At 45.0% G+C, this 25,585-nt stretch overlaps 11 protein-coding genes across 11 annotated transcripts; 5 read left to right on the forward strand and 6 right to left on the reverse strand.

The window, feature by feature from the left end:
• Positions 1-23: 23 nt before the first annotated feature.
• L203_101951 (uncharacterized protein) lies at positions 24-1,261 on the reverse strand (the record flags this gene model as incomplete). The annotated part of the gene is made up of 3 exons (XM_066211382.1): positions 24-542; positions 591-974; positions 1,022-1,261. The coding sequence occupies 3 exons, from the start codon at positions 1,259-1,261 to the stop codon at positions 24-26; spliced, it is 1,143 nt and encodes a 380-aa protein (XP_066067479.1).
• Positions 1,262-3,030: 1,769 nt separating this feature from the next.
• L203_101952 (uncharacterized protein) lies at positions 3,031-6,907 on the reverse strand (the record flags this gene model as incomplete). The annotated part of the gene is made up of 8 exons (XM_066211383.1): positions 3,031-3,137; positions 3,186-3,388; positions 3,435-3,788; positions 3,837-4,228; positions 4,279-4,443; positions 4,494-4,613; positions 4,658-6,115; positions 6,392-6,907. The coding sequence occupies 8 exons, from the start codon at positions 6,905-6,907 to the stop codon at positions 3,031-3,033; spliced, it is 3,315 nt and encodes a 1,104-aa protein (XP_066067480.1).
• Positions 6,908-7,122: 215 nt separating this feature from the next.
• L203_101953 (uncharacterized protein) lies at positions 7,123-7,881 on the forward strand (the record flags this gene model as incomplete). The annotated part of the gene is made up of 4 exons (XM_066211384.1): positions 7,123-7,207; positions 7,258-7,372; positions 7,425-7,744; positions 7,793-7,881. 4 exons carry the CDS (start codon positions 7,123-7,125, stop codon positions 7,879-7,881), a joined length of 609 nt encoding a protein of 202 aa, XP_066067481.1.
• Positions 7,882-8,082: 201 nt separating this feature from the next.
• On the reverse strand, positions 8,083-10,283 carry L203_101954 (uncharacterized protein; the record flags this gene model as incomplete). The annotated part of the gene is made up of 6 exons (XM_066211385.1): positions 8,083-8,127; positions 8,182-8,613; positions 8,664-9,875; positions 9,930-9,982; positions 10,033-10,106; positions 10,177-10,283. The coding sequence occupies 6 exons, from the start codon at positions 10,281-10,283 to the stop codon at positions 8,083-8,085; spliced, it is 1,923 nt and encodes a 640-aa protein (XP_066067482.1).
• A 510-nt stretch (positions 10,284-10,793) lies between these two features.
• Positions 10,794-14,317, forward strand: L203_101955 (protein-L-isoaspartate O-methyltransferase; the record flags this gene model as incomplete). Its single annotated transcript, XM_066211386.1, has 13 exons — positions 10,794-12,169; positions 12,224-12,240; positions 12,291-12,409; positions 12,457-12,551; positions 13,124-13,151; positions 13,197-13,292; positions 13,344-13,397; positions 13,453-13,520; positions 13,573-13,712; positions 13,765-14,018; positions 14,069-14,117; positions 14,162-14,226; positions 14,276-14,317. 13 exons carry the CDS (start codon positions 10,794-10,796, stop codon positions 14,315-14,317), a joined length of 2,403 nt encoding a protein of 800 aa, XP_066067483.1.
• A 135-nt stretch (positions 14,318-14,452) lies between these two features.
• L203_101956 (uncharacterized protein) lies at positions 14,453-15,752 on the reverse strand (the record flags this gene model as incomplete). Its single annotated transcript, XM_066211387.1, has 2 exons — positions 14,453-15,452; positions 15,499-15,752. 2 exons carry the CDS (start codon positions 15,750-15,752, stop codon positions 14,453-14,455), a joined length of 1,254 nt encoding a protein of 417 aa, XP_066067484.1.
• Positions 15,753-16,682: 930 nt separating this feature from the next.
• L203_101957 (uncharacterized protein) lies at positions 16,683-17,812 on the reverse strand (the record flags this gene model as incomplete). Its single annotated transcript, XM_066211388.1, has 3 exons — positions 16,683-16,806; positions 16,854-17,222; positions 17,277-17,812. 3 exons carry the CDS (start codon positions 17,810-17,812, stop codon positions 16,683-16,685), a joined length of 1,029 nt encoding a protein of 342 aa, XP_066067485.1.
• Positions 17,813-18,167: 355 nt separating this feature from the next.
• On the forward strand, positions 18,168-19,430 carry L203_101958 (uncharacterized protein; the record flags this gene model as incomplete). Its single annotated transcript, XM_066211389.1, has 7 exons — positions 18,168-18,193; positions 18,239-18,317; positions 18,364-18,462; positions 18,508-18,534; positions 18,610-18,622; positions 19,255-19,301; positions 19,356-19,430. The coding sequence occupies 7 exons, from the start codon at positions 18,168-18,170 to the stop codon at positions 19,428-19,430; spliced, it is 366 nt and encodes a 121-aa protein (XP_066067486.1).
• Positions 19,431-19,749: 319 nt separating this feature from the next.
• Positions 19,750-22,723, forward strand: L203_101959 (uncharacterized protein; the record flags this gene model as incomplete). Its single annotated transcript, XM_066211390.1, has 7 exons — positions 19,750-20,099; positions 20,430-20,644; positions 20,693-20,702; positions 20,747-21,150; positions 21,201-21,251; positions 21,297-21,499; positions 22,064-22,723. 7 exons carry the CDS (start codon positions 19,750-19,752, stop codon positions 22,721-22,723), a joined length of 1,893 nt encoding a protein of 630 aa, XP_066067487.1.
• Positions 22,724-23,014: 291 nt separating this feature from the next.
• Positions 23,015-24,734, forward strand: L203_101960 (uncharacterized protein; the record flags this gene model as incomplete). The annotated part of the gene is made up of 11 exons (XM_066211391.1): positions 23,015-23,062; positions 23,121-23,337; positions 23,417-23,517; positions 23,578-23,675; positions 23,734-23,839; positions 23,887-23,968; positions 24,020-24,127; positions 24,178-24,270; positions 24,323-24,528; positions 24,580-24,653; positions 24,698-24,734. 11 exons carry the CDS (start codon positions 23,015-23,017, stop codon positions 24,732-24,734), a joined length of 1,170 nt encoding a protein of 389 aa, XP_066067488.1.
• A 213-nt stretch (positions 24,735-24,947) lies between these two features.
• L203_101961 (uncharacterized protein) lies at positions 24,948-25,434 on the reverse strand (the record flags this gene model as incomplete). The annotated part of the gene is made up of 2 exons (XM_066211392.1): positions 24,948-25,293; positions 25,343-25,434. The coding sequence occupies 2 exons, from the start codon at positions 25,432-25,434 to the stop codon at positions 24,948-24,950; spliced, it is 438 nt and encodes a 145-aa protein (XP_066067489.1).
• Between the last annotated feature and the right edge of the window lie 151 nt (positions 25,435-25,585).

Consider the following 25,585-nt stretch of genomic DNA (forward strand, 5'->3'; position numbering starts at 1 on the left):
TCCAGAGAGTATTACACACCCATCTAGAAAACATCAACGATAGGCGCCGGGCCCAGGACGCGCTCGTTTTCCATCCTTTCCCTTTCCCAAACACTCTTCTTTTTCTTCAGTTCTTTTACCCAGACAGATCCATTCTCTTGTAATTTATCATTCAAAGCACCAGACGTGTGAAGAGACATGATTTCTTTATAGTTGCAGATTACCTTGCCCTCAAGAGTCAATTGTGGCAGTTCAAAAGTTCCCAAGAGCCTGGCAATCGTAGGGATGAAAACCTTGTGATCTCTGCGCTGGTCGACTTCAATGGTGAGAAGAGGTGGAGTGATCTTGACTTTGGATAGTATGCTTTTAATCTCCCGATAACGTGGGTCGCGCATTCTACCGAAAAGGACAAGGGGGTAGAGAGCATTGGTCTCCAATTGAAGGATAGCAAGATCTCGACGAGCATTGGGATGATAGGGATCAAAATCGAGAACAAGTGATGGGTCAAGAGGCATGGCCGGGTCGAGATTAGGAATGACATTGGCCGTAGTGGAAGTGACAAACTAGCAGGGATGAGTTAATCAACTAGAATGAAATGTGGAACGACTTGCCCATATTAAAGCAGTCAACTCTTGTTCAGAACTTTCAAATCTCAGCATCTGTCGTTCTGAATTTGAGCTCTGCACGTCGGTTTCAGCAGTCCTGGCTTGTTCTGCCTCCTTCTTCAACAGACGATGTTGTTTTCTGTTGTTCATGTCATAGACGCCCTCTATATGAACATGGCGCCGTCCTAAAGATTCTTGCTTTTGCATCGCCAAAGATTTTGCAGCTCGAGCTTCACTCAATGCCCGGTTGAAAACGAAAAGACAAAGTGTGACGATACAAACGCAAAACAGGAGCAAGGGGCGCAATCTTCGAGGTATGCGCAGAAACCGGGCAATAGAGAGAGAAGAGGGATGTAATCCATATGACTTTGTCAAGACGCCATTACCCAACTTTTCTGTTCTGTCAACATTTGCGATGCCATCCCAAAGACGCCTACCTTTTCACTTGCGGCAAAATAGGACTTGACTGGCCAATCGACAAAATGACCCTTTGGCATGTGTAGAGGGCTTGCAGTGTTAGCCCTTTGACCATAGAGCTGATCACGCAGCGGGTGGTTGGGTGATAGGATTGGGAAACCTCTTGAAGTCGCAAACTTGGGAGAAGGGTATGCCGACTCAAAACTAGACAATGAAGTAGTCGAGCTGGAGGGTGAAAAGTCGCTCTCAGAGGAGCTCATATCGTCAGTTACTAGAAGGGTGGGAACATGAAGAGAAGCAAGATGCGTTGGCCCTTTTATACACCCATCGATGGAAGCAAAGATGAGTTTGATGGGATACAGTCACCATCACGAACAATGCGCTGTGTTAATTAATCGCTAGTGCGATTTAGTCGGGTCTGAGCAATCAAACACCATTAAATCTCTTGTAAAAAAGCGACATTAGTCTGAAGAAAATGGAGCTAAGATCTGGTGTGAGATTTTCTGAAATCTGGCCACAACTAGAGGATTGGTGCCTTGTAGTTGTCACCACTTTTTATTTATTCCGAGTTTTGATTCCGAACTTTGATTCCATCTGTATTTATGAATACTGACGATTTCTCTTTATCTCTATTTGCATCTCTACAATCTTTTTAGTAAGTCCTGGATTGTAAATGATATGATGAGGGAATAACTGTGGCTATAGGGAGTGGCAGAGGTATTGCCCATAGAGGTAGCGCAGAGTTTAGAGTGTAGGAAAGCGACAGGGTTAAAGGCAAATTCTAATGACTAACTGAAAAGCGAAAAGTTCCCATCATAAAAGGCGCTCCTGAATTATACAACGATAGTAGACGCATTCAAGTCAATTCGGTTGTTGAATGAATGCGGTGCTTGAAATGGGAGTGATGGGTGATTTTCACATATTTGCGAAACCCGTCAGCAACCCTGATTTTACGGTATATTTCCCTCAAGACTGGAATTGGATGTCAGTAAGGGGGATTAGGCTCTGTTGGAAACATTCGTGACAATGCTTGTCGGCTATTCTTCCCGTCTTTTGCCTTGCTGAGGTCAAGTTGATACATTTTTGTGTGAGGGAAAATAATTTGAATGGTGAGCTGATGAGGGCAACGGCAGGACAGGTGCTCGTAAAGCACGATTGAGGTTGTTCCGCAAAGTCATCTCCATAATCACCATACGCCAATTATCAAATGACTTGCAATCCATATTTCTGACGAGATTGACCTTTGGAAGTAGAGTCATATCATTTTTCTCCGTCTGCTTGATGTGTCTTTTGTGGCTTTTGAACTCTCCTAATTGGTGGTCACAAAGCAGATATCCTACCTTTCAGTCGCTCAGCTACACAGCAATATGATTTCCTATGCCAAAAAGTCGCTGTTAAACCATGACGTGTTCACGTCAGCGTGATCACAGTAATGTGTTGCTGTGCATTTCTCTTTTCCCAATGGATTCCAAAAATAGCTTGTTCACAGCCGCAAAATAGACTCAATGTTGTCAACGAAGCCGAATGAGTCCACTGCCTCTCAGTTTTATCCGCTTCATCTCGCCCATCGTTCATCATCAAATGGCGAATTCATCCTTGAAACGCAGCCAAAGGTCACCCTGAATAATCACAAAGAGCTCCCAATTCAAACATAAGCTCGGTCAACTAAGCCTGAAGAGAAGTTGCTCATATGGCCTTTGACAGAACTGTCGAATTTCTGCGATCAGTCCGCTGTTGCTGCTACTAACAAGAGCAGAAAGTCAACTTTTACGCTAGTTTGTGCCGTGCGTTGAAAGTGGCATGCATTAAAAACATGCTATAATCTTTCAGGCGTGATCATTCTAGCAGGGCAGAAAATGCTAATTAGTCGAGTTTTTTATATGTGTTTTGATTTCTTTTGCAACGAATCTATGAATTTCTAAATGGTGCCGCGTTGGGATCATTGCATGGTCATCAATAAACATATAGTCTTGAGTTATGCTCGTTTCGTCTCTTAATGTCACTCTAATCTTTGAGAGTTTGTGCTTTGCTACTTTTTCTTCTTGTTCGCCGTTGCATTGCCTTTAGTATTAAGGATGATTTTGGGAATAGTGCGTGGGACGACAGGCTGAGACTCCTCCATCAGAGATTCATGAGCTGTCGCACGGATTAGCACAAGATATCAAACTGCAAAGGTCGACAAACTTGGTTGCGATTGAGATACAATCCCTCCACCAGACATACTGATTCTGATTTTGGGCGGCGGGGGAGCCACAGGTGTTTCGATTAATGGTGTAGTAAGGGTGATGATATTGCCAGGTAATGGTTCTGTTGTGCTGGACGAAATGACCTCAGCAAGTTTGAGGAGGGCAAACCTGATTTCCATATCTGGAAGTGTAACGCTCTCACTGCAGATAACTTAGCCATCATCAACCTGTAAACGTTGTATCTCACATCAAATTGTCCTGAACTAGTTGCTTTACATCCAACTTGTTTCCAAAATCCTTTCTTAACGCTTTGACGATAGCATTGTTCTGCCCTTCTGCTCTTTGTGTCCTCATTTGTTCCGTTTCATCAGTCAAATCTAATACACCGGGCAAGGGTATGGCACTGGTAATTTCGCCCAGGGCCAAGGAAACAAGGATTGATTCTGATAAAGCTCGGGTAACATATCGACGAATTGTAAGAGAATGGTCGTATTTGATAACATCGAAAAGGTATTGATCAACAGCTCCGCTGCGACCTGGTGGTTTGCAAAGAAGAAGTCCGTCAAAAGCGATCTTGCGAATCGGCTCGTAGTTGCCTTCCCTGCGAATAATCAAATATGAACAAGACCAAGTAGTCCAACAAACCAACCTAGTATAGCTCAACAACTCTCGGGCATCATTGGTTCTCTGCCCTGCCAAGATTGATTTTATCTGTGCCTGCAGTCCCGCTTTTGTAACTACGTTGTGGAAACTCGGCACAAGTCTGTCTACCGTCATAGCTCGGTCAAGCACATCTTTAGCTTCTTTCAGCATCAATTGCTCTGATTCCAACTCTGATTCTGAGAGGATACCTTGTGCTGCAGCGCTAATGGTGAAGGCATTGGATATGGCAGCTATAATGGCGGCAAGATAGTAAGAATCAGAATATCGGTTAGTCGTGTTGTCGTTTAACCTTATAAGATCAAGTAGAGCAATTCTGACGTTTTTCCAGACAGATCTTGTGGCAGGATCTCTCAGATCAGCCATTGCAGCAATCAGACTCTGTATCTTTGATCAATAATCGCTAATCTTGCATCAAAACTCTGGCTGACCTTTTTTACAAAATAATCTGCAATATTGGAAAAATCATTTGGTAAAGGACGACACCGTATTTCAGGTGCTTCCGCCTCACTCGTAGTAGAGGCGTAACAGAAACAGGTCTGAAACAGCTTCATTATAAGGAAATAGCCAATATAATCGCATTCTGAGGTGTTATACTGTTGTAGTCAATCTCATTATTCGAAAATTGTATGAGGTCGAAACTCACCAAGGACAGCGCCCGCGCTGCTTCCATTCGCACTCTATAAAAATAGTTCTTGACCAATACCGTTTTGGCAAGTTCGCTAGCTACAACGGGTGATGGATACATCCTCATGTTATAAATTGCCTACCTCGTATTAGCCTCGAGCTCTTCTAAACATAATATCTCACTTCAATTTGGGCAATGACGTCCCTATCGCCTTGCAGTTGGCTTATCCAGCACCATGGCCTTTCCGCAAATTCAATCACCGTCAGCCACTCACAATCTGGATCGACTCTGATCCATTCATATCCACCACCCTCTCCCAGCATTGCATTTGCCTCCCCTTCGTCCCACTCGGCCACTTTCCATCTTCTGCGCTCGTCTTCGTCTTCCCATGGCGGATACGCAAAGATCCCTGCACGGTCTGCAGCCTGTAGTTGCGCTTCGTCTTCGTCTTCATTTAATGTCTCATCGACTTCTGTGTGAGCCTTGTGAAATCGCGCGGCAATATGACCTGAACGACGAGTACGTTTGTATTTGGTGTTGAACGGAAGAGCAAATGTTTTGTTGGATGTTTTAATATCGATGAGATGTTCAAAAGGCGCGCCATCAGCTTCGTGAATTCGCACCGTCAAGCTACCTTCAAAAAACTGTGTCGGTCGTTTCCATATCGCCATTTGTTGCTGTTTTTCGCTCAATGAGTTAAGATACTCGATCGCTGGAATAGTCTGGCTGACAGAGAGCTCGACTGTGAACTTTTTTTTGATAAAGTTTGTCCTGACTGATAACCGTGGACATCCACTGCCATATATCCATTGATCGGCAAATGTACCCATGTCGAGACCCGAGACTTTGCGGCATTGACGCAGGAAGTAGCCTGTGGTGAGAGTATTACCTGGAAGAGCATCCGATAAGGCAGCCATAAAGATACGAGGGATAACTTGAGAAAGTCCGAGGGATGTACCAGCTTTGGCTAGGTATCGATCAAGAATATGAAGCACAGCTGGAGCTTTGAGATTGATAAATGCTGTCGTAGGGGCATCAGGCGGTTCAATAATTCCAGGCATACACAACGGATACTGAGAACCTTGATCTTGCAAAACACATCGCTCAATATCCTTCTTCAATCTGAAGCGGTATTCATTATTACCCAAAAGATGCCGGAGAAATTGTCCCAAAATATAGAGAGCGACACCGTTGACAATCCATGTATCGGAGAAGGTGCGTTGAATAATGTTGATGCCAATCCATTGCTGTATTAGAGCAAGGGAAAGAGTCTTGCGGACTTCAATGGCTTGTTCAATGATGGAAGGTGGATGGAGAAGATCAGAGGACACGATGGCGAGTGTAGCGGCAGTTACACATTCAGTCCTGAGATTATTGACAAAGACAATTTTAAAGTCTGTGAAGGGATAAGAGCCAAGCTCGGTGGTGAAGGCCATCACGCGGGGTAAGAATGATGTTGAATTTTCAAGCCATTCAAGTTCGCCAGGGAGACAGAATCCAATTATGGGTTTGTGCGATTCTTCAGCAGAGATACAGTGCATCTCGAAAGGCCCTGCTGCAAACGAGATATGCTGAACTGATGTTGGATTCGCTTGGAGATAGTAAAATATGACTTTATTGGGATCGTGAGGGTGGGTAGTCTGCCTTTGATGAGCTTATAACAAAGAGTAACAGCACAAACCTGCTCCATCAGCTCCCCACTCGACACAACCATAACTGGATATGCTTTCTCTCCGTCAGAATCCCCACCCTCTAGATATTTTGGGACGATAAATTCCAATTCCCACGTGCATCTCTCGAATAGACTATCTATACATGGCGTCCATGATCTCGCCGAGTTGTATGTAGTGGGCGATAGAAACATGTGCGGTATTTGCTAATACGCATTAGTTTACAAAATGTTCTCTTTTGCTTACATATTCATTTCCCGCATCTCCAGGTCTCTTGAAGACAATACCTTCCACAACATCTCCTCCAATGACTAGCTGATAGTCAACCTGGACGTGAATTGGCGCAAATGCCACATGGCTATCTTGCCCTGGCGCTGGCTGTAGCCTTACCCAGCCACCTGACACCGAGATGGCCAATTCTCCTTCATCTGCTTCAGCCATAGTCGCCCACATCTTGCGCTTTATTTCTGGATGGGATTTCATATCTATGGGTGGATCGCGCGTCGGGAGCGGCTGAAAGGGGTTAACGAGGGCAAACGAAGCTGGAGTGGGATGTAAGGGATCAACAGTGGTTGCGGACGAAAGCGTGACGTTCTTGACCGTCATCAGAGGCGAGGCATGCAGGTATATCGCCTGGAGTGAAGGATTGGTGGGCTGGATAGTCAAGAACGCTGAGGCGGTAATGACGCCAGCGAAATCGATTTCTACTACATTCCGCTGGTGTGTCAGAGTGAACCACGCAGAAGGTGACTCGTCAGTCATTGTATAGTTGTAAGAGATAAATAATTGTTTAGAATAATAAAAAAGAAAAGAGTAGAATTTGGTCCCGTTGAGGGACATTACCGCCTTTCTATAGTATGACGTAATCTTGATCTCCGCCACTATGCAGGGGCCATCTTGAATTGCACACTTTCTCTTTTTCATTTCAATCTCTTATTCTTGATTTCTTATTACATCTCCATTCCGTTTGAACGAAAATGTTTGCGCATTTAATTCTATCCCTCGTTCTCTTGCTGGGAGCACAGAGTGTCTATGCAGACCGTATATGCTACGACGCATGGGGTAAGTTGCTTATATGTCTGCCGGAACGCAGTTGATCGTTTTTTTGGCAGGACGTTCATACTACTGCAACGGCGGTCTTTCTTGGGGTGCTCGACTAGGTATTGGACTAGGGATCGCCGCAGGCATTTGCATCCTCTTTTCTCTATGTGGATTTTGGCGCCGTCAGTAAGTGGTTGATACAAGTCAAATACTGCCAAGCATTAACGCCACTTTGCAGACAAATCCGCACGCAATTTGCCAAATACAGACCTCCTGCTCTTCCATTCACCAACCATCATGGTCAAAGCTCATACGCAAATAACCCACCTCCTCCACCTGCTGGATGGAACAACAATCCTTATGGAAGTAACCCAGCTCCACCTCCCCAGACGTATCAGCCCAGCATGGCTGGTCAGTATGGCACCAACGCTGCTCAAAGTGGCTCAGACGGCCATGAACATGGCTATGAATGGGAACAGGCTAGGCAAGAAGAAGAAAGGAAGAGACAAGAGGGTCTTGCAGGAGAGTCTGCTCCACCAGGCTACAATGTTGCTACAAGTAAGTGTTACTGTACCGGTTGAGTCAAGCATACTAATTGGAAGCCAGGTCCACAAAACACTGCAAACGCCTCTGCTCAATATGCTCCTCCTGTCGGACCACCTCCCAGTAAAGCAAAGGATCAGGCTGCTGTGTAGATGTCGAAGTGTTGTAAATCTACACCGCTCAATATGTAAACCCGCTCTGGCGTATTCCGATAAGATTGATTGTTTATACATGGCCGTTTTGGAAGGTGAACGATCCAATAATCAACCAATACGACCAGTTCTGGGACGCACACCTGCTTATCTTTCTGGTTATAATAATGCATGCACCATCTCTATCTTGTCATTTCAATCTTACGTGACTGTACAACAGATTCCAATACCCCAAATAGTTATGTCCTATTCACATGGTACGGCCGCGCTCTTTGCTCATCTATTTATTGTCGGACTTACACTTCTTACTCTCTTCACTCCTTTGTGATTGTGCGCGGAATGTAGACCACTCGTTGAGGCATTTAGCAGTGGCGCCCTCTCTCCTCTATCTAACAATTGTGACTGCGTCAACGATCCCCATCCTTCTTCAACATGCAATGTTCTCTTTCTAGGGATCATCAATTTTCTTCGAGAAGAACGATCCAGCGAAGCTGGAAATTGAGGTGGGGCAGATCCATACACGAAAGATTGAATCATGATGGTCAGATCAAAAACCAGGGTGCCACCAGATCCGAGTAAATAGGGTAAAGCTTCCAAAAGATAATGTGATGACTTTGAAGGATTAGCAGCATCCGATGATTCCAATAGAATAGATGCCACATAGGCGACATTTCCGCAGAATGCGAAAAGAAATAAAAGGAATGAGAGTCCTTCTACGGATTTGCGTTGAAACTACAACATCAAAATCAGCTTTGGTTGCAAATGAGAGTTCCGAGACTTGCGTTCTTCCAGATTTGAGGCATACGCGATGTAAGGTACAGGGTTGTGCAGCTCCAAGCCGATATTCTACCAACAATACATTGAAAACATGGAGAGTCTTCAGGCGGGAGAGGAAAGTCTGCCTGATTGTTCAAATTAGTGTCCAGAACATTCAGCAGGAAGGGTGAGTTGTTTGAGGAGGGCGATGCAAAGAGAGAGGTAACGGGCGGATGCCTGGTAGGTAGCCACAGGGTTTTTGGTGGTTCCAATACGGTGCCATGTGTAGACACTTCTCCAACCCTTTTTCCTGAAAACCCGCCCCAACCTACCAGCAATCCCAAGCTCATAAACGCCATTCCCGCTGTCCTTCTCGATCCTCTCCCGCCGGACCCTCGAACGAGACTCAAACTCCGGCTCTTTTTTGATTCTTTACTCTTGGCTCTATGAGAGAGCCGAGTTTCGTTCAAATCATTCCGCTGCAATGCCAGCCTACCCTGTTTCTGAGTCGACAGGCTTTCAAAATTATCGTCTTCCTCGCTATTGGAGTCTCCCGGAGACGAGACTCCTGAGAGAGCGTTTACACTTGTATTGCCACTACCTCCTGTAGATATTCCACCACTGCCTGTTCCCCCTTGGACTCCACGACGCAATGTACGTCCCCGATCATTGGCTCCGCCTGTATTCAAGACCCCGCGAGGATAACTCTTTGTTGTGCTTCTTGACCCATTAGACAATTCTGAATGAAAACTTTCAATCAATGCACCCTCTCCAATTTCAAATTCAGACTCTGCGAGCAACGAATGGGAAGTATTACGACGGCTGATTCGACGCTTACGTTTGCGAGATTGAGAATGAGCGTTTGCACGCTCCGCAGCGCGTGCGACATCAAGAGCAGCTTCATAGATTGCCGCGTAAGACCCCTCGGCAGGAGATGAGATTGAGATATCTGCCGGAGGAAATTGGCTGTTAGACGACCATATAGCTCTTTTGGACTTTAGCTTGTGTAGTCCCGCAGTCTGAGGTCCAGGCGGTAAGGGAGAAACCAGAAGGCTCCCGGATGCTGAACGGGTTCTGTTGACGGGCGCGGTATTGGGTGGAACTAGTAAGACTTGCTGTGGTGATTCCGAGAATGCAGAATAGGTGTAACGAAGGATTGGTTCAGCTTTCGGTTGATAGTGAAAGTATTGCCCTAACAGAGCAAGATCTACAAGACAAAAATAGCTAGCCAAATAAGTCTAAATATGTTCAATCAGTTGCAAACTGAAGAAAAGGATTATGCCCAAACTCACTTGAAAAGGAAGCTGGTCTGTAAGAAGGCATCCAATGAGATTAGTTATATCTCCTTTTCCCTTCATTAGTAATTCCATATAATATATTCAACAGATAGCCCACCAAATAGCCAATTTACGAGAAACGGTAATGCCAGCCCATCGCATGATTGAAGGGAAAAGTTTTTGAATACTTGTCTGTTATCACAAAGTGACATTTCGCATGTTTGTTAAGCTCAAGCTTTACTCTGTACAAATTACTACTGACGGTAATTGAGCACATAGCCAGAATCCTATACTTGCATAGCCGAGTATGTGAGCCAAAACGACTGGGCTGGATTGAGATAATTCGAATGAGATCAGACTAAAACCCATCTTTTGCGTGTTGGTCGTGTGATGGGTTTAGCTTGATGTTGCAGACAAGAGCATGAGGAAAGAGTTCCACGATAAGCGTCGTGATATATGCGGTTATAGAGACTGTGACTGCTGCTTGCTTTGTAAAGAAAGAATAAGGATTAAAGATGAATGTCCAAGATTCAAACAAAGTGTTAATTTGATGCCGTTCAATCACATTTTAAGAATTTTAAGATAAGGCAAAAACGCATTAATACTTGTTATGTTGAATTTATAACTTGATTAAGTATCTGTGTACATCTTTTCTAATGTTCACTTTTATTCTCTGACATTTTGCTGACAAACCCTGCCTCTTTGACAGGTTTCTCTATTCCCTAATGACATCCTAGACTTTTCAGCGCCTCCCTGCCTAGTCTCTATCTTTTCGTCGCTCCTCTTACTTCCACGCAAGACGAAAAGCTGAGCGCTATTTGAAGAACTAACCCCCAACATCATCTAACTGGCATTGGCATTGACTGCTATACTATAGCCATGAGCTCCCAGCCCATGATCTCGGAGCCACCCACAGAGCAGTCACCACTGGTCAAGGTCGACAAGTCAAGGTGCTCAGCTAACGAGACGGAAGAACATCACAACATTGCAGGTCTATCTGCTGTCCGTTTCCGTCTGGTTTGCGGCTCTCTCTGGTGTGCTTGTTTCCTGGTCGCTTTCGATTCAACTCTTGTTTCGACTCTACTTTCCGATATTGGCTCAGCATTTCATGCTTCCACTCAAGTGTCGTGGCTCGGCACAGCTTATCTCTTGTCAGTATGCTGCTTTACGCCCATCTATGGAAGATTGTCAGATTTGATAGGAAGAAGGAATGCTCATTTGATCGGCCTTGCCCTGTTCACCACTGGTACATTTGCATGCGCTATCGCGCCTACAATGTATTCCCTCATTGCCGCCCGTTTCTTGGCTGGAGCAGGTGGCGGAGGTGTTGCAAGTGTATCTACTATATTGTTGACTGATCTCGTGGATTTGCGATACCGGGGAATCTTTCAGGGTTACGCCAATCTGTTGTATGGGCTCGGCGCCGCTCTCGGCGGGCCTGTAGGTGGATGGATAAGTGATCGGTTAGGATGGAGAGCTGCTTTTTATATGCAAGTACCCTTGCTTGCTCTCAGCATCTTCTTGATCTACACTTTTGTAGTCATTCCTCAACCAGAATCCCTTCTTCTTCCTCCACAAACATATGCAAGAGGCGAACATAGCCGCAAATCACAAAGTTGGAGAGCAAAGCTTGCACGGATTGACTACCTAGGCTCCGCAACTCTCGCCCTGGCTGTCGTGTCCTTGCTGCTTTCCATGTCCATCAAGACTTCAGCGACCAAGCCATCCGGTGGCGATTACACCTTTTCTGATCCGCTTATATGGGGTCTTCTCGTGTCTTCTGCTATATTCACTACCATTTTTCTACTTGTTGAAGAGTACTATTCGCTGGAGCCTATATTGCCTCTCAAACTTTTGACACATCGAACGCCAATGGCCATCGCAATATCTTCCTTCACGATGGTCACTGTACAATTCTCAGTGCTCTACAATATTCCTTTATTCTTTAGCATCGTCCAGCAAAAATCCTCTTCTATCACCGGAGCTCACCTCTTGCCCAATTCTATCTTGATTGGCGCGGGTTCTCTCTTCGTTGGCTGGGTCATGCGTCGCACAGGCAAGTATTGGTGGATCGGCGTAGATTGCGCGCTTCTTATCATGGGGACCAGTGTTGCCATGTGTTTTTGGAATCAACATAGTCCTGACTGGCTGACTTGGGTCGCTCAAGCACCAGGTGGTTTTGGATATGCAGGTGTACTGACGACTAGTTTGGTGGCGTTGATGACGCATGTGCAAAGAGCTGATGAAGGAGAGATGTGAGTAGGCTACATGTTTAAGACTATGGTTTATGTCTGACATGTTTATACTAGGGCTGTCGCAACGAGTAGTAAGCAGGCCGAGCTACATTCACAACCTTGTTTCATTTACTTCTCTTAGTGACTTATCTTTTCCGCACTATGGGCCAAGTACTTGGAGTAGCCATTAGTTCCGCCATTGTCCAAACAGTTGTTTTACGCGACCTTGTAGAGAATATTACTGGGCCAGAAGCAGTGCAAGTAAGTCTAGCATCATACAGGTAAAGAATATTTGTTGACAATTGTAGATAATTGACTTGATTCGTCATTCAACCTCATCCATCCATACCCTTCCAAAAGCATACCAGGCTCCTGCGATCCAGGCCTATGACCATGCTCTAGGGTTTGTATGGATCTTCAATTTGATCTTGTCAACGCTTTCTGTGCTTGCATTAATGATTGTGAAAGAAGAAGAGATGCCCAATCGAAGAAACCCAAGAGAGAGAGTCCAATGACTGAGCAGCGCGATCTTTGATAATAATTAATTAACGATGCTTAATGAGACATGTTTGAATGTAGATTAGACAATATTATCCCCTATCAAGTACCATTCTTCCCATCAAAGTGAAAGGTTTCAGTGTCTTTCAAATTGATAGAGAGACAACCAAGCAGTCCATTATATTATATGTATCAGCTCATATAATCATTCAGCATTGCTGAGGGTTTGACTCTCTGACATATCAGCTCTGACAATGCCCAAGAGTTTAGGTCGCAGATTATATTGCTTCAGTTTATTGCTATTATCTTTATTTGGTTCTTCTTGACGTTTTACTCTTACGTAATATTACATCACTTGTGATATCATTAATCCATACATAAAGTTTCATAGCCATTCAATTATAAACTGCTTTGAATATATAAGAAGAATAATCGAGATATTGTTCTCAATACCATGTAATACAACTAAAAGTTAAGGAGTGTTACAAGACGTTCATACGATATTGTAAGTCTGGCAATCGTAACACAAAGCTGATACCAAGACTATCAGAGTAGCCAGTTATTGTATATTATACGTCCACAGCAACAAGTCTTTATCAAGCCTCTCAAGATGGCTTGGCTCTCAAGTGGTCGCTCAAATACAGAGGTGGGCCAACTGAGTTTACAAGAATGGTCAAACTGACAAAACATATCACAGCTTATCGAGAACATGATCAAATCTGGATTGATTCACTCTCCTAGAGTAGCCGCTGTAAGTTCAGCTTCGCGGACGTTGTCTGCTTGTCATTCTAATCCATTGATTTGAGGCTATGAAAAAAGTCGATAGGAAAAACTACGTTCGAGATGAATCGGCCGCCTATGAAGATTCCCCTCAGTAAGCTTGTTCTTTTTAAATTATTTTCAGAATATCAACTGACAGTGCGTAGGTCGATTGGTTTTGGGGCTACTATATCTGCTCCTCATATGCACGCCCACGCCTGCGAGGATGTCATCGATTTGCTCCCAGATGATAAGACTGGGCAAGAAACGTCAAGAATTTTGGACGTGGGAAGCGGCTCTGGTTATCGTATGCTGGCTTGATATCATGGAAGAGACTTACTGATCGAGAACGGTTCAAGTAACCGCTGTATTTCATCGCCTTTCGCCGGCGTCTCGGGTCATAGGCATCGACCATATTCCTGGCCTTGTACAGCAATCCATTCACAATCTCTCAAAAGATGGCATACAAGTAGTTGGCGAGCATACCAAAGATGGAGGGGGGGTGGTGATGGTTTGTGGAGATGGCCGGAAAGGGTCAATCGAGCATGCGCCATTCAGAGTAATACATGTAGGAGCTGCTGCTCCCGAGTTGCCTCAAGATTTGGTTGATCAAGTACTGTCTTTCTTTTCGCCAAAAGTTTGAAAGATTGATTCTCTCTGTAGCTGGCAAAACCTGGTCGAATGTTTATCCCAGTTGGCGAAGGCTCTCAAGGTAGGTTTTCTTGAAATTGCCAGACGTCATCTAATAATAGTTAGATGTTTGGCAAATTGACAAGTCTGCCACAGGGCAGGTGACGAAGAAGAAACTTTTTGGTGTAAGAGTGAGCGATACGTGTACTTTTTTAAGTAAACAGTATTGACTCTCTTAAGTATGTTCCTCTGACAGACAGGCATAAGCAGTGGAGGACATAAACTATTTTTTCTTGTAAATCTTCTCCCTCTTGAATTGTCACTATGTCTGGTTTTGTATCTTTACGATAAACGTCCAACATACATGCAACCAATGCGCTACAACAGTGACACTGAAACAAATCTACCTCTAACAGTCTAAATCATCTGAGGGAGTTCTTTGGCTTCATACAAGCATCGTTGCACACTCCGTCCTAGCAACACCAAACATTCCCCACAATGGCCTCCTCTTAGGTCCACATTCAAAAGTTCAATCAATTCACTCTCCGCGCCAACTATCCCACTCAATTCGTTCGTCATTTTCGTCCACAAATCTTTTGCCATAGGATACCTGACACAGGTATGCGCATGTTCATCCTCTTCCATCGGCTTAGCCAGAATGTCTTTCAACGCAATTAGCCTCGAATTCCTCAAATTCACCAGTCGCTTCGCAGCAGATCGACCCATGAGGACCTTGGCGTCTTCAGGCCATTGCGAAGGTTGTGCCTTCATTGCCTTCATACTTGCCAACCTTGCTAAATCACCAAATTTGAAGAAACTCGCCATGGCATATACTTGCACAGGCTGTTCATCTATCCAGGTAACCATGTGGTCTCGAGCTATACTCAATGCTTTTGCAGATTGATATCCTAGTGCCGCACGAGTGACTCTACCAGTCAGTTCAAGTGACTTGAGAAAACTGGTTGGTGTTGAGGAAATTACTCCAGGAGGGTAGATGAGGGATAGGAAGGCAGTAAGTACGAGGGAAGATTCGGGAACGGCCCATGTGTATGGGGATAAAGTAGGAGTAGGCGCAGTGATGTCTTTTGGTGGTAAGGGAGGAGGAAGGTCTTCAAAGGGCGGAGGTAGTGAGTCTGGACTACTTACTCCATTGACATTGGCAGCAGCGTGGGAATGGGTTTGGGAATCAGGTGCAGCAGTTGTCTGAAATTGATGAGAAGCTATCAATGAGGCAGCCGCAGGTGAACGAGAGAGATGGGAAGCAATAAGTTTGGGAAGACAAAGGAAATTGCTCAATGCAGAAGTATCATGTTCGCGAGGTGCAGCTGGTCGGTGGCAGTTGGGTGGAAGATGAGCTGCCTCTGTTCGAGGCAACGATGAACCTCTATTCAACCGCCAGGCTGGCACAAATCCATAGCTTTGTCCCATTAATAGAAGATTTAGAAGACAGCAAGAGAACTCACTAAATATGGAAAAAGACTGTCTCGTGTTCCAAAACTTTTCGATGTACGAGGAACCGCTTTCCGTCTACTGTCTCAAGCTCAATGTCGCCCAACTTACCCCCAAGAAGAGGCGCTAGAAAAAAGTCTACGTCTCGGTTGGGAAGGGCAGTGTAGGCAGGGGCAGGTTCTACTGGGAGGTCGAGAGAAGGAGAGCGGACAGGATCAAAGATGTTGGAGAGGGATTTATCAGAAGGGTATTCGGGGTTGTTGTGCATGGTGTAAACCCTTTCAAAAACTTTTTTTCGGTCTCAGAGACGTTTCAGAGTAGAGTCAACTCTTTCTCTGGTTTGGTCGGACTTTTGACTTTCTTTTCTTGAAGAAGGTTTTCCTCCTCAAATTAAATCTTTGCTCGGCACAGCCAAAAGAGAAACTTGTCTGATTGCTGTTGAGTTGGAAAACTTGATCTTGAGCGTGCTAGGTCGTTACATTCATTCGGATGTCGCATCTATAACACTCTGAGAAGAGCCTGCTTTGTTCAGCATGTAAATTGTGCTCTACAAAGAGAACCTTTGATATCCTTTGCTGGTTGACCCCTTCGCAGGTTGTATGGCCGGTTGCGGATTGATAAAGGAAAGGTTGCGATCCGTTATTCCAACTGTCTATCTTGACCTGAGAGGAGTGCCAGGATGAGAAACAGGCAGAATGAAAGGATAGGGAGTGTAACCTGAGAAGCCTGGAAAGGAAGGCCGCAATGGGGAGTCAGGTATTGGGTGCATCTTCTAAAACCCATATCAGTTAAGGAATGCAAGTCAATACATACAGATGGCGTGTTTTGACTTGCCAGAAGAGATATTCGAGTCTAGATAGCAAGACAATGATGAATTAGTATGGCCGAATATCAGTTGTTTTTATTACACACCATATATTCGGCGTCCTTTATGGGTTACATCTTCATCCATAGAGCTAAAAGATGTAAAAGAATTAGTTTATTAGTGTTCTAGAGTAGCAATTGCGGTCAGTGTTAGCTCTTTTATTCTGTAAATATTATATATGAAACTTCATGAAAACATGTGATGAGTAATATGAATATACTAACGACTGGATGCTGTATAAAAATGTACTATTATTACAAAGTAAATAGGTAAAAACATAAGAAAGAATTTACGCTCTCGATATATTATTGATTTGTTGAACCGAAATACCGTTTAGTCAACTTTTTTGGCTGATGCTGAAACAACCATGTGGTCATGTCCAATGTTTTTCCAGCGGTGTTTTCCCTCTGCTTCTTCACGGGTCATCAATGTACCAAGGAGTTTATCCCAGTTGGTGCTAAATACATATCAGAATATATTCATTCATTGCTTCGTCAAACTCACAAGAAGGGCTGACTAAAGTTGCTCTTGATACCATAACCTTGGTGGTGGATGTCGTGAAAGTCGGCATTGTTGGCAAAGAACAACTGGCAGGGATCCCACCACAGTCTGTAGCCACAGTGGTCGTCGACCGTTTTGAGAGTTGAAATGACAAAGAGTAGTGTGGTTTGACGTATGGTCATTCGTGCAATTTCTTCGGCCATAGCAGCACCAAGCGTATCGAGAAGAAGGCCTTCCACTGGGTGATTGTACAGAGCGCCGAAAGCATAAGGACAATAAAGACGATGGTGATGGGAGTGAAAGTGGCGATAGAGCCAACGGTTGGTGTGCATCGCTCGGTGCCAAAAGTACTGCCAACTGTCGATGATGAAACTGTGATCTCGTCAGTATATGCTATCTAAAAACGACACAGACAACAACACCTACAAAGCCAAGGCCATCTGGAAAGCAGGAATGCCCCACCAATAAGTCCACTGCACCAGAGCTTCTCCATGTGTTTTCAACACTTGTTCACCAGTCCTATTTCCAAGTAACAATAAAACGCCGTTGACTACCCATGGAGTTAACTTGCCCATTGAGGCAAGGTGGTCTCTCAGTACCTCTCTCTCATAAATGACACTGTCATCCTCTAGCCATATGATGCCCAGAAATGTTTGGATGATGTGTTGCACAATGACTGCTTTGATAACCTCGGGTACAGTGACCTTGTTTCTGGCGAGCATCTCTGGCGAATCATGAATGCGGCGCTTCTCAAAGTAGGAGAACTTTGCAGTGTCAAGAAAGTGAAAGACAAAAGAGTATATCCAGTAAGCAAGAACTGGAGCAAGAAGCGAGAGGTGTTTGTCTGAAATGAAGGAGACTAGGCTTGGGCGGGTTGTATGGTAAAATGGCGCGTTGAGTGTAACAGGAGTCGTCGCTTCTATTAGAGTGGTGTTGTAGGAGGGGGAATAGAGGGAATACATGGTGGAATTTGAAAAGGAGTAGTTAGTCTGTATTCGGAGATATATATATATATCCAGAAGCCGTGTCGACGAGTTCCGCGTGTAGCCGACGTCCTTCTGAAGGCGGAAGCGGAAGAACTTGGAGGGAAAGAACGTGAGAAGAGACGACCTAGTATGGGAACGAGAATGCGAAAACTACTGGGACAGGAAAGAAAAAAGGAAAAGGAAAGAATAAATGCGGAAACAAGAATGAATATATAGTTTTTTTTTTTTTGCCACTCATGCTATCCGCACACACCTCCACCTATAGCGGCGATCGTCGAAACCGGTAACTATTCATAATGTTTGTTTTTCTATTTTGCAACATTAATTCGTCATGTCTTTGAATACAACAAATCCATAGTAAGTTGGATATCATATGCTGTATTATCGCTGAAATGTAAATAGCGCCAATAACAGCCAGTTGACGTCGACAGAGAAAGATGTTCTTTGGGAATATGCCAAGCTGAGCGATAAAATCAAGCGGGTCAGCTCTTGTATTGCTTATACCTGTGCCAACTGATATCAGGCAGGCGGCAAGTCTCGCAAGAGAGACGACCAAGTCGCCCAATGAATCTCTTCTGGATGAGCTGAGAGTATTGGAAAAACGGATGGGTCTTGTGCTCACTCTGGTACGGGTCTTGTGGTGTGTTGAGTTTGCATGCTTATATGAGCAGGTGCAAGCGTCTGTATGGGCTTTCATTGTAGATACCCAAGCGGCGGGAGACTCTCAACAGCAACAGCAACCTCCAGAATCAGATGACAGCATCATGAGATAGACAGTCACAGCATGTCAGTATCGGGTCCCGTCAAATTTCTCCGCGATGATGGTTTCTAGTAAAAGGTGTGAACTCCGTTGTAACTTTAGCCTCAGGCGTCCATTATCTCACTCTACCTCGAACCTCGATCTGAGGAAATTTACCGGGGTAGAGCGTAAAAGGCATAGGACGTACACTCAGCCATCTCTAGGAACTTGACGGCATTTGCCCTCTCTGGCACGCCTATAAGACCTTGAGTGCTCGGTTTCGATTGTCCTTGGGCATACAAGCGTACCAACCAAGAGACAATAAAGGCTCGCGCAAAAAGTATCGCGTTCCACCACCGTCTTTAACGAGAAGGGTGCGAGGAACCGATGTCAAACCGTATCGTGGATCTCGTGGCCTGACCGTCTCTTCTCTCTCATCCGAGAGCTCATCGCAAGGAAGGACGAGGGTCCCAAGATGCACAGCGAATTGTGTACCGAAACAGCGTCGTTGCGAGTGTCACTCTTGTGCAACTGACGTGAGGATTGGTGCAAACAGTCTTTTCACTTGGTGGTTGAAGTTTCAACGGTAGCTTGGATCGTCAATATCAGGTGGCTTCGGCCCGCTGAGCGGATGTCTGATGTTTTTCATATGACGTGGCTGACAGTCACAACTCTACAGGCCAAAAGCTATACAAGCTATGTACTTTACAATCCTACAAGCCACTAGTATGTCTCCTGCCGAGATAGAAAGCGCATTCGCCTGTTGATGCTCCATCCTAGGTTGTCACCAGCATACCTACACGGGACTGCGTACTCCAGCTCCATACAAAAGCAACATCTTTGCAGCCCTTCTAAATAATACTATGCATCTGTACTTTTTGCCCAAGCATCCAATCATGTCCAAATATCTCCATGTATGGCGCCAAGCATCGCAAATGCAAGCCAAATGCAGGGAGGTTTGTTTAAACATATGCATCAGGGTCCAAGGCGAGCTTGTTTGGCTTATCTGTATTAATGAATACAAAATTCTATTCCGTTTACATTACAATTCTAATAGAATTACAATTTGATTATTATTATTTTTCTTGTTGAAACACACAACAGAATAAAGGAGCTTCCGCTGAAAAAGCTAATAGTTATTTTTCTATTTTCTTACATTCATCCTTTCTCAACAATGGTCCCTCCCATTACTTCAAAGACTTATATCAACAAGGACCTAGTGGAAGCAGTCAGAGACTCGGTGCATATCAAGCCATCCAGCTCGGATTCATCGCTGCTCGACGAGCCGCAGAGTATCCTTCTCAACAACGACCCAGCACCGCTCGACACGATGACTTCTGCCTCTGGCATGCCGGGTCACCAGCCAGACCCGCCGTCCTCGAGGATGCGCCAGCTGCAGAATCCTTTTGATGAGGATGAAGTCGATCCTGCTGACAACGGACGGATGAAGCCACCTGAAGGCGGCCTGGAGGACGTTCAAGTTTTACAGCCAAGACGAGCAAAGTTTACAAAGGCTCATACAGGGTAAGCGTCATTCTGACATACTCGGGATTATCTTCGGTCCGTTGCGGCCAGGCGGACTGGGAGTGTTTGGAGGAGATTCAAAGTAAAAAGGTGTGGGTGGAAAGGTTAGAGGACATGAAAGGAAGAGTACAAGAGATAGAGGATGACGGCTGTATTCAACGTGGCGCTATTGAAGATTTGGGTAAATGTTGTTTTGAATCTGCGCTGACTTGTGATTTACTATTCTTTCACGATTTGGTTCAACATGATTAATCCTCGCTTTCTACCTTTTGCATCATCACCGCCGCCTCATGCCCGTCATCGACGCACCCGGCCTCATCGCTCTCACAGCGCTGCTGCCTCAATTTCCTCCTCCTCGCACCTCCTCGCTTCTTCGCCTGATACTGGCAAAGTTCGACCAAAGAGGTCCATGTCGATAGACTCGCATGGAATTCCTGTCAGCTCTGAGCTGACGGCCGGTCAGCGAAAGGGTACAGACGAGAAGAAGGGAAGCAGGCATGTGGATGTTATTGATACCTGGGATCCTACCGGTCTTGGTAGTGCCAGTGAGTTTTCTACATGCGAAAGAAGGGCCATGCTAACGTGGTTTCAAGTGTGGCATCAGTATGTCGGTTGGTGGGATCGTAACAAGACTGACAATATTTTAGTGCCGGCCCATACGATGCCGCTGCGCCATCTCGCAACACGAATCTGCCAAACACAAAGGCTCCCATGAGGGCTTTTGACAAGACGAATATGCAATTACCTCTTCCGCTCCAGCGTGGACCCAGCACGATCTCTCTCACACCGCCTGTCCCGCCCGCAAAGGAGAGCTCAAGGGATACTGTTGAAGCTGACCGTCGACGACCCTCTCGTGCCATTCCGGCCCGTCGGACAGCTGGTGGCGGCCTGACAGGACAGTACTCTACGAGCATGCCTACTGATGGCGGTTACTTTCCAAATTTGGGTGATGCAGGACCCCAGGACGAGGCAGGAATTGCCAGGATGGAGAGACAAAGGGAAAGGGAGGCAAAAAGAATGGCATTGAAAGCTGCGTGGGGTATTGATACCCGTGAGTACAAAGTCTGTGGTGCGACGATTTGAAGATTGACCAGGGTGTAGCGGAACCTTTTGAAGACTTTGGTGGCTCACCGCATGATGGGACGTTGGATAGTGGGTGGAGTGTATGGTAAACGATTTGAGCTGATGACTTGGCAGGTGCTGAAGACGCTTACTCTCCTGAATCAACTACAGCGCCTCTTCCAGGCGGGCGTCCCATACGTTCCCCAACCATCAAGGAAGAGACGCTATCTCCCGTCTTTGAGAACGCGCTTCCGCGTGGCGGCACAGCCACTTCAACCAACGCTCCTCCAGGAGGGATCAAGCGCACAAAGAGCTTGATGCAAAAGATTAAAACTATGGTGCGTTCCAAACCTGGATCAGAACATGCCATGCCACCTTTTGGCAACGAAAGACTAGGGGTGGAAAATGGACGAAGTATGAGTATGAACCAGGGTTTGGCGACGGAGGAAGGTACTGGTTATTCCCAGAGAACCAACAAAGCGCCATTCTCGCCAGCGCCCCCATCAGCCGCTCTCAGTCCAAGCCTGACAGACTCTCCTGTCTTTGAGCAGACTAAACTAAAAGCTGGCGATGCGTACGTCGACCCTGATGTCAACGAAAAAGGAAACGGTGAAGGCTTGGGTCTGTGGAAAGGCGACAGGCGGGCGGGTTGGTGAAGCTCGAGAATGGAGCGGAGCCTATAGCCTTTTACCTTTCTTCTCCATTTTAGCGCATTGCGTTGAAAATAATAATTGATCGTGTTTACTGTATCGCTTAGAGTATTATGTGGAGACATGAGTCTTTTCGTTTCCTTTTAATTCTTTTTTTACTTAATGTGTGTATCTGGACTGTCTTTTACAGATGCGATCAAAATTTAATGCTGTTCAAAGAAGCGTTGCTGATGTTGTTCATTCCAATGATAGAGAAAGAAACCAAATGTCCCTGCGCGAAAAGCCTCTCGCAACCCTCGCCCATCTTCGCCCAGCCGTGAACCATCTCCTATGCCTTCTGAAGCTGCTAGTGACGAGTCTGCTCTCACCAACGAAAAACACCGTCTGTCATGCTTTATTGGTAAACCTTCAGACAAAGCGTCACCCAAAAAGTCAGCACCACCTGCATCTGCCTTCTCGTCTTCAACTCAAACAGACGCTACGGAGCAGTCCAACTTGGTTGCAGGCAGCACTGACCAAAATTTGAGTCTTTCCAACAAGAATAGCGCACTCAATCCACTTGGGATCAACGCTGTTGAACCTTGCTTACCCGAGTCACCTGCCCCAGGTTATGAATTCGTTGAGTCTCCATCTTCCAAAACTCGCGCCCTACGGGCTCTTCAGCGAGAGGCGAACCACCACGCTCGATCTGCTTCACAAGGTATGGCTGCTCCATCTCCTTCTAAACGGTCCCAGGTCAAGCCGCCTGTCGCACCAGTTCTGCCTCCGGATTTGGATGACTTTTGGTCTCAAAAGGACAGAACAGTGGTGGCTGGCGAAAACGGACCAGAGAATGAAGAAACCAAGGAAGTAAAGGAATTGAAGAGAAGTACGAGTTTGGTTAAGAAAATGAAAGAGAAGATTCGTATATGAGCAAATCCAACTTGTTTTATAAGAAACTTGCAAAGTTGAGTGGACAATTCAATTTTTAATCGTAATATGTCTCGAATTCAAGTAATGTTTGAAGAATGAATGAATTGATAATGTGTATTTGCTGAATATATGTATATGTATTATTATTATTATTATAAATTATATAATGCGAAAGGGGCCCCGCTTCAACATAGAGCCTCCCGACGTCACCTTGGTATTTTTTCTCTCTTTTCATCCTTTAATTTTTTCATCCATCGTTTTCTCCTTCGGCAAGCTGGAAGATCCTTCACTATGATGCCTTCACGCTGGAAATATGTTGGCGTAGCAGCAGGAGTAGTAGTGAGTTGTACCATCTCTTGTATTCTTCTCTTGCTTTGCTGTGTTAACCAGCTTTCAGTTCATGCTGCATGTCCTTCTTTCAATCCATCCGACATACCGTGCCAACACTTCTCCATTAAACCTTTTGCCCCAAAAGGACAGATGGCATAACAGTGCATCATACGGTTCTGCCGTTCCACTCATAAATGGACATCCAGGGTCGTTTCAAGAGATCAAAGATAATGAAGCTGCTCTGGAGGGTAGAAGGAAAGCTAAAGCTGTTTTTGTTGTGTTGGGTAAGTTACCTCTGTCCTTTACTTTTGAATCAGCCAGATGTTGTACGTGAACATCGCGTCATGTTAATGGGAGGTCAAGCGCGAAATTCGGATCTGTGGCCTTTTCTTGAATCCATGAGGCAGATGGAGGACAGGTTCAATAGTTGGGCAAAGTATGATTATGTGTTCCTAAACGATGAGGTAAGTTTTATCCGATTGAATGTTCATGGTCATAAAAAATGAATTAACAATTGAAAACAGGACTTTTCAAGCGAGTTCAAAAGATACACGCAATCCATGACCAGGTCCAAGTGTTACTATGGCAAGATTCAGTCGGATCACTGGCACCAGCCTGACTGGTGCGCGCTGCTTCCCTGTTTCTATGATGTTTAGTATTGACTGATGACTTGATATCAGGATCGACGAGGACAAAGCTACCAAATCTCGAGAAAAAATGATAAAGAATAAAGTCATCTATGGTCACTCTGTACCCTACAGGAATATGTGCCGTTTCAATTCTGGCGTTTGTGATTATTTTTGCAAGATGGCAATATCTTAATGTTTTAGCAGTTCTTTTTCCGACACCCTCTGCTCGCCAACTATGATTATTATTGGCGTATCGAGCCTTCCGTCAAATTCTTTTGTGACCTTGGCAAGTTGGCGAGGTCCATTAGAGATACGGCAAGCTAAATCTCTATACTAGCTTATGACCCTTTTCTTTTCATGCAAGACCAAAACAAAGTCTACGGTTTTACTATCTCCCTTTACGAATATATTGAGACTATTCCTACATTATGGGATGCCGTCAAAGGTTTGTAACATTATACATGCGCCGTGTTATCGTATTAATTAGCCTTTTAGAATTCATTGCAGTCCATCCCGAGCATGTCCCAGAAGGTAATGCCATGCAATTTCTAAGTGATGATGGTGGAGAAACCTTCAACAAGTGTCATTGTAAGTTTGACAGTTTAGTTATCATTCAAGAATACTCACTCTTATGTTCTAGTCTGGTCCAACTTTGAAATCGGCGATCTCAACTTCTGGAGGTCTCAGCCATATATGGACTTTTTCAATTTCTTAGATAAAAAGGGCGGCTTTTACTATGAAAGATGGGGCGATGCGCCAGTCCACTCGATAGGTGTGGCTTTGCTTGCCAAAAAAGACCAGATCCATTTCTTTGACGATATTGGCTATAGGCATGAGCCATGGCAGGTGAGTTGCAACAACCGACAAGTGCAGAACAAGCACTGATGAACGGTTCAGCATTGTCCCCAAGGAGATGCTCACACCAGAGGAAACTGTCTGTGTGACCCAGGCAACAACTTTGACTGGGAATGGTATGTACTTGTTGATACGTAATCTTACTGACTTGCAACCAAAGGTACTCTTGCACAAAGAAATATATAGACATGTTTTAAGCGTGTAGACCCGCTTGCATGAATTTGTGTGATAGCTTTAGTGGACAAGATGGACTGATCTCTTGAATATTGTTGGCAAAATTGCATTGACAGGACAATGTACAAATCAAGTTATCAATAAAGTCCATTCATCAATCTATAACTTGTCAGACTGGAGAAGCTGAGTATACTTTACACTTCTTTCGCAAAAAATCATTGTATCAAATAGTGTATCTAGAAAAGGGTTGCGATCCCAACACTGAAAGCACTAATAATTATTGCTCCGCCGCCAATGAACCGCTCGAAACCAACAGGAATGTTGGCTCCCAATGTTGCTGCGCTCTTAGTGCTGTTGTTACCTTTGGCAGTCTCTGTTTTGTTGCCATTATCCGCGGCTTTTTTGTTACCAGAAGCAGGTTTGCTGCTACTAGCAGTGTCTTTATCGCTAACAGGGCTAGAGACAGCAGAATTGGTAGTGGCAACGGCCAGAGAAGTAGAACTAGAATCTCCAGCAGTGCCGCTAGAACCAGAGGGAGTGGCGGAGCTAGTAGAATTGCCGGTGTTGCTGGTGTTGGGAACTCTGACAATGAGGTCAGCTATTGGCATGATGAACAGAAGAAATGACTCACATTCCTTGGCCACCATTCTCGTTCTGAGGCAAGGCATAAGCCGCTAGGGCTGTAAGGAGAGAGCCAATGATGACAGAGTTCTGGATTCTCATCTTTGATCTTGTATATGAGTTGATTGGTAGTTTCTCAGTACTGGTATCCTCAACAAAAAGGTTGATTGGAATCTATCCTTTTCTTATAAAAAGACTTGATGTCGAGTTTCCAAAAGATGAGATAATGGGACAGAGATGACTCTTTCCCTAT

The sequence above is a fragment of the Cryptococcus depauperatus genome, chromosome 2 (assembly GCF_001720195.1).
Source record: "Cryptococcus depauperatus CBS 7841 chromosome 2, complete sequence".
Classification (NCBI taxonomy): domain Eukaryota; kingdom Fungi; phylum Basidiomycota; class Tremellomycetes; order Tremellales; family Cryptococcaceae; genus Cryptococcus; species Cryptococcus depauperatus.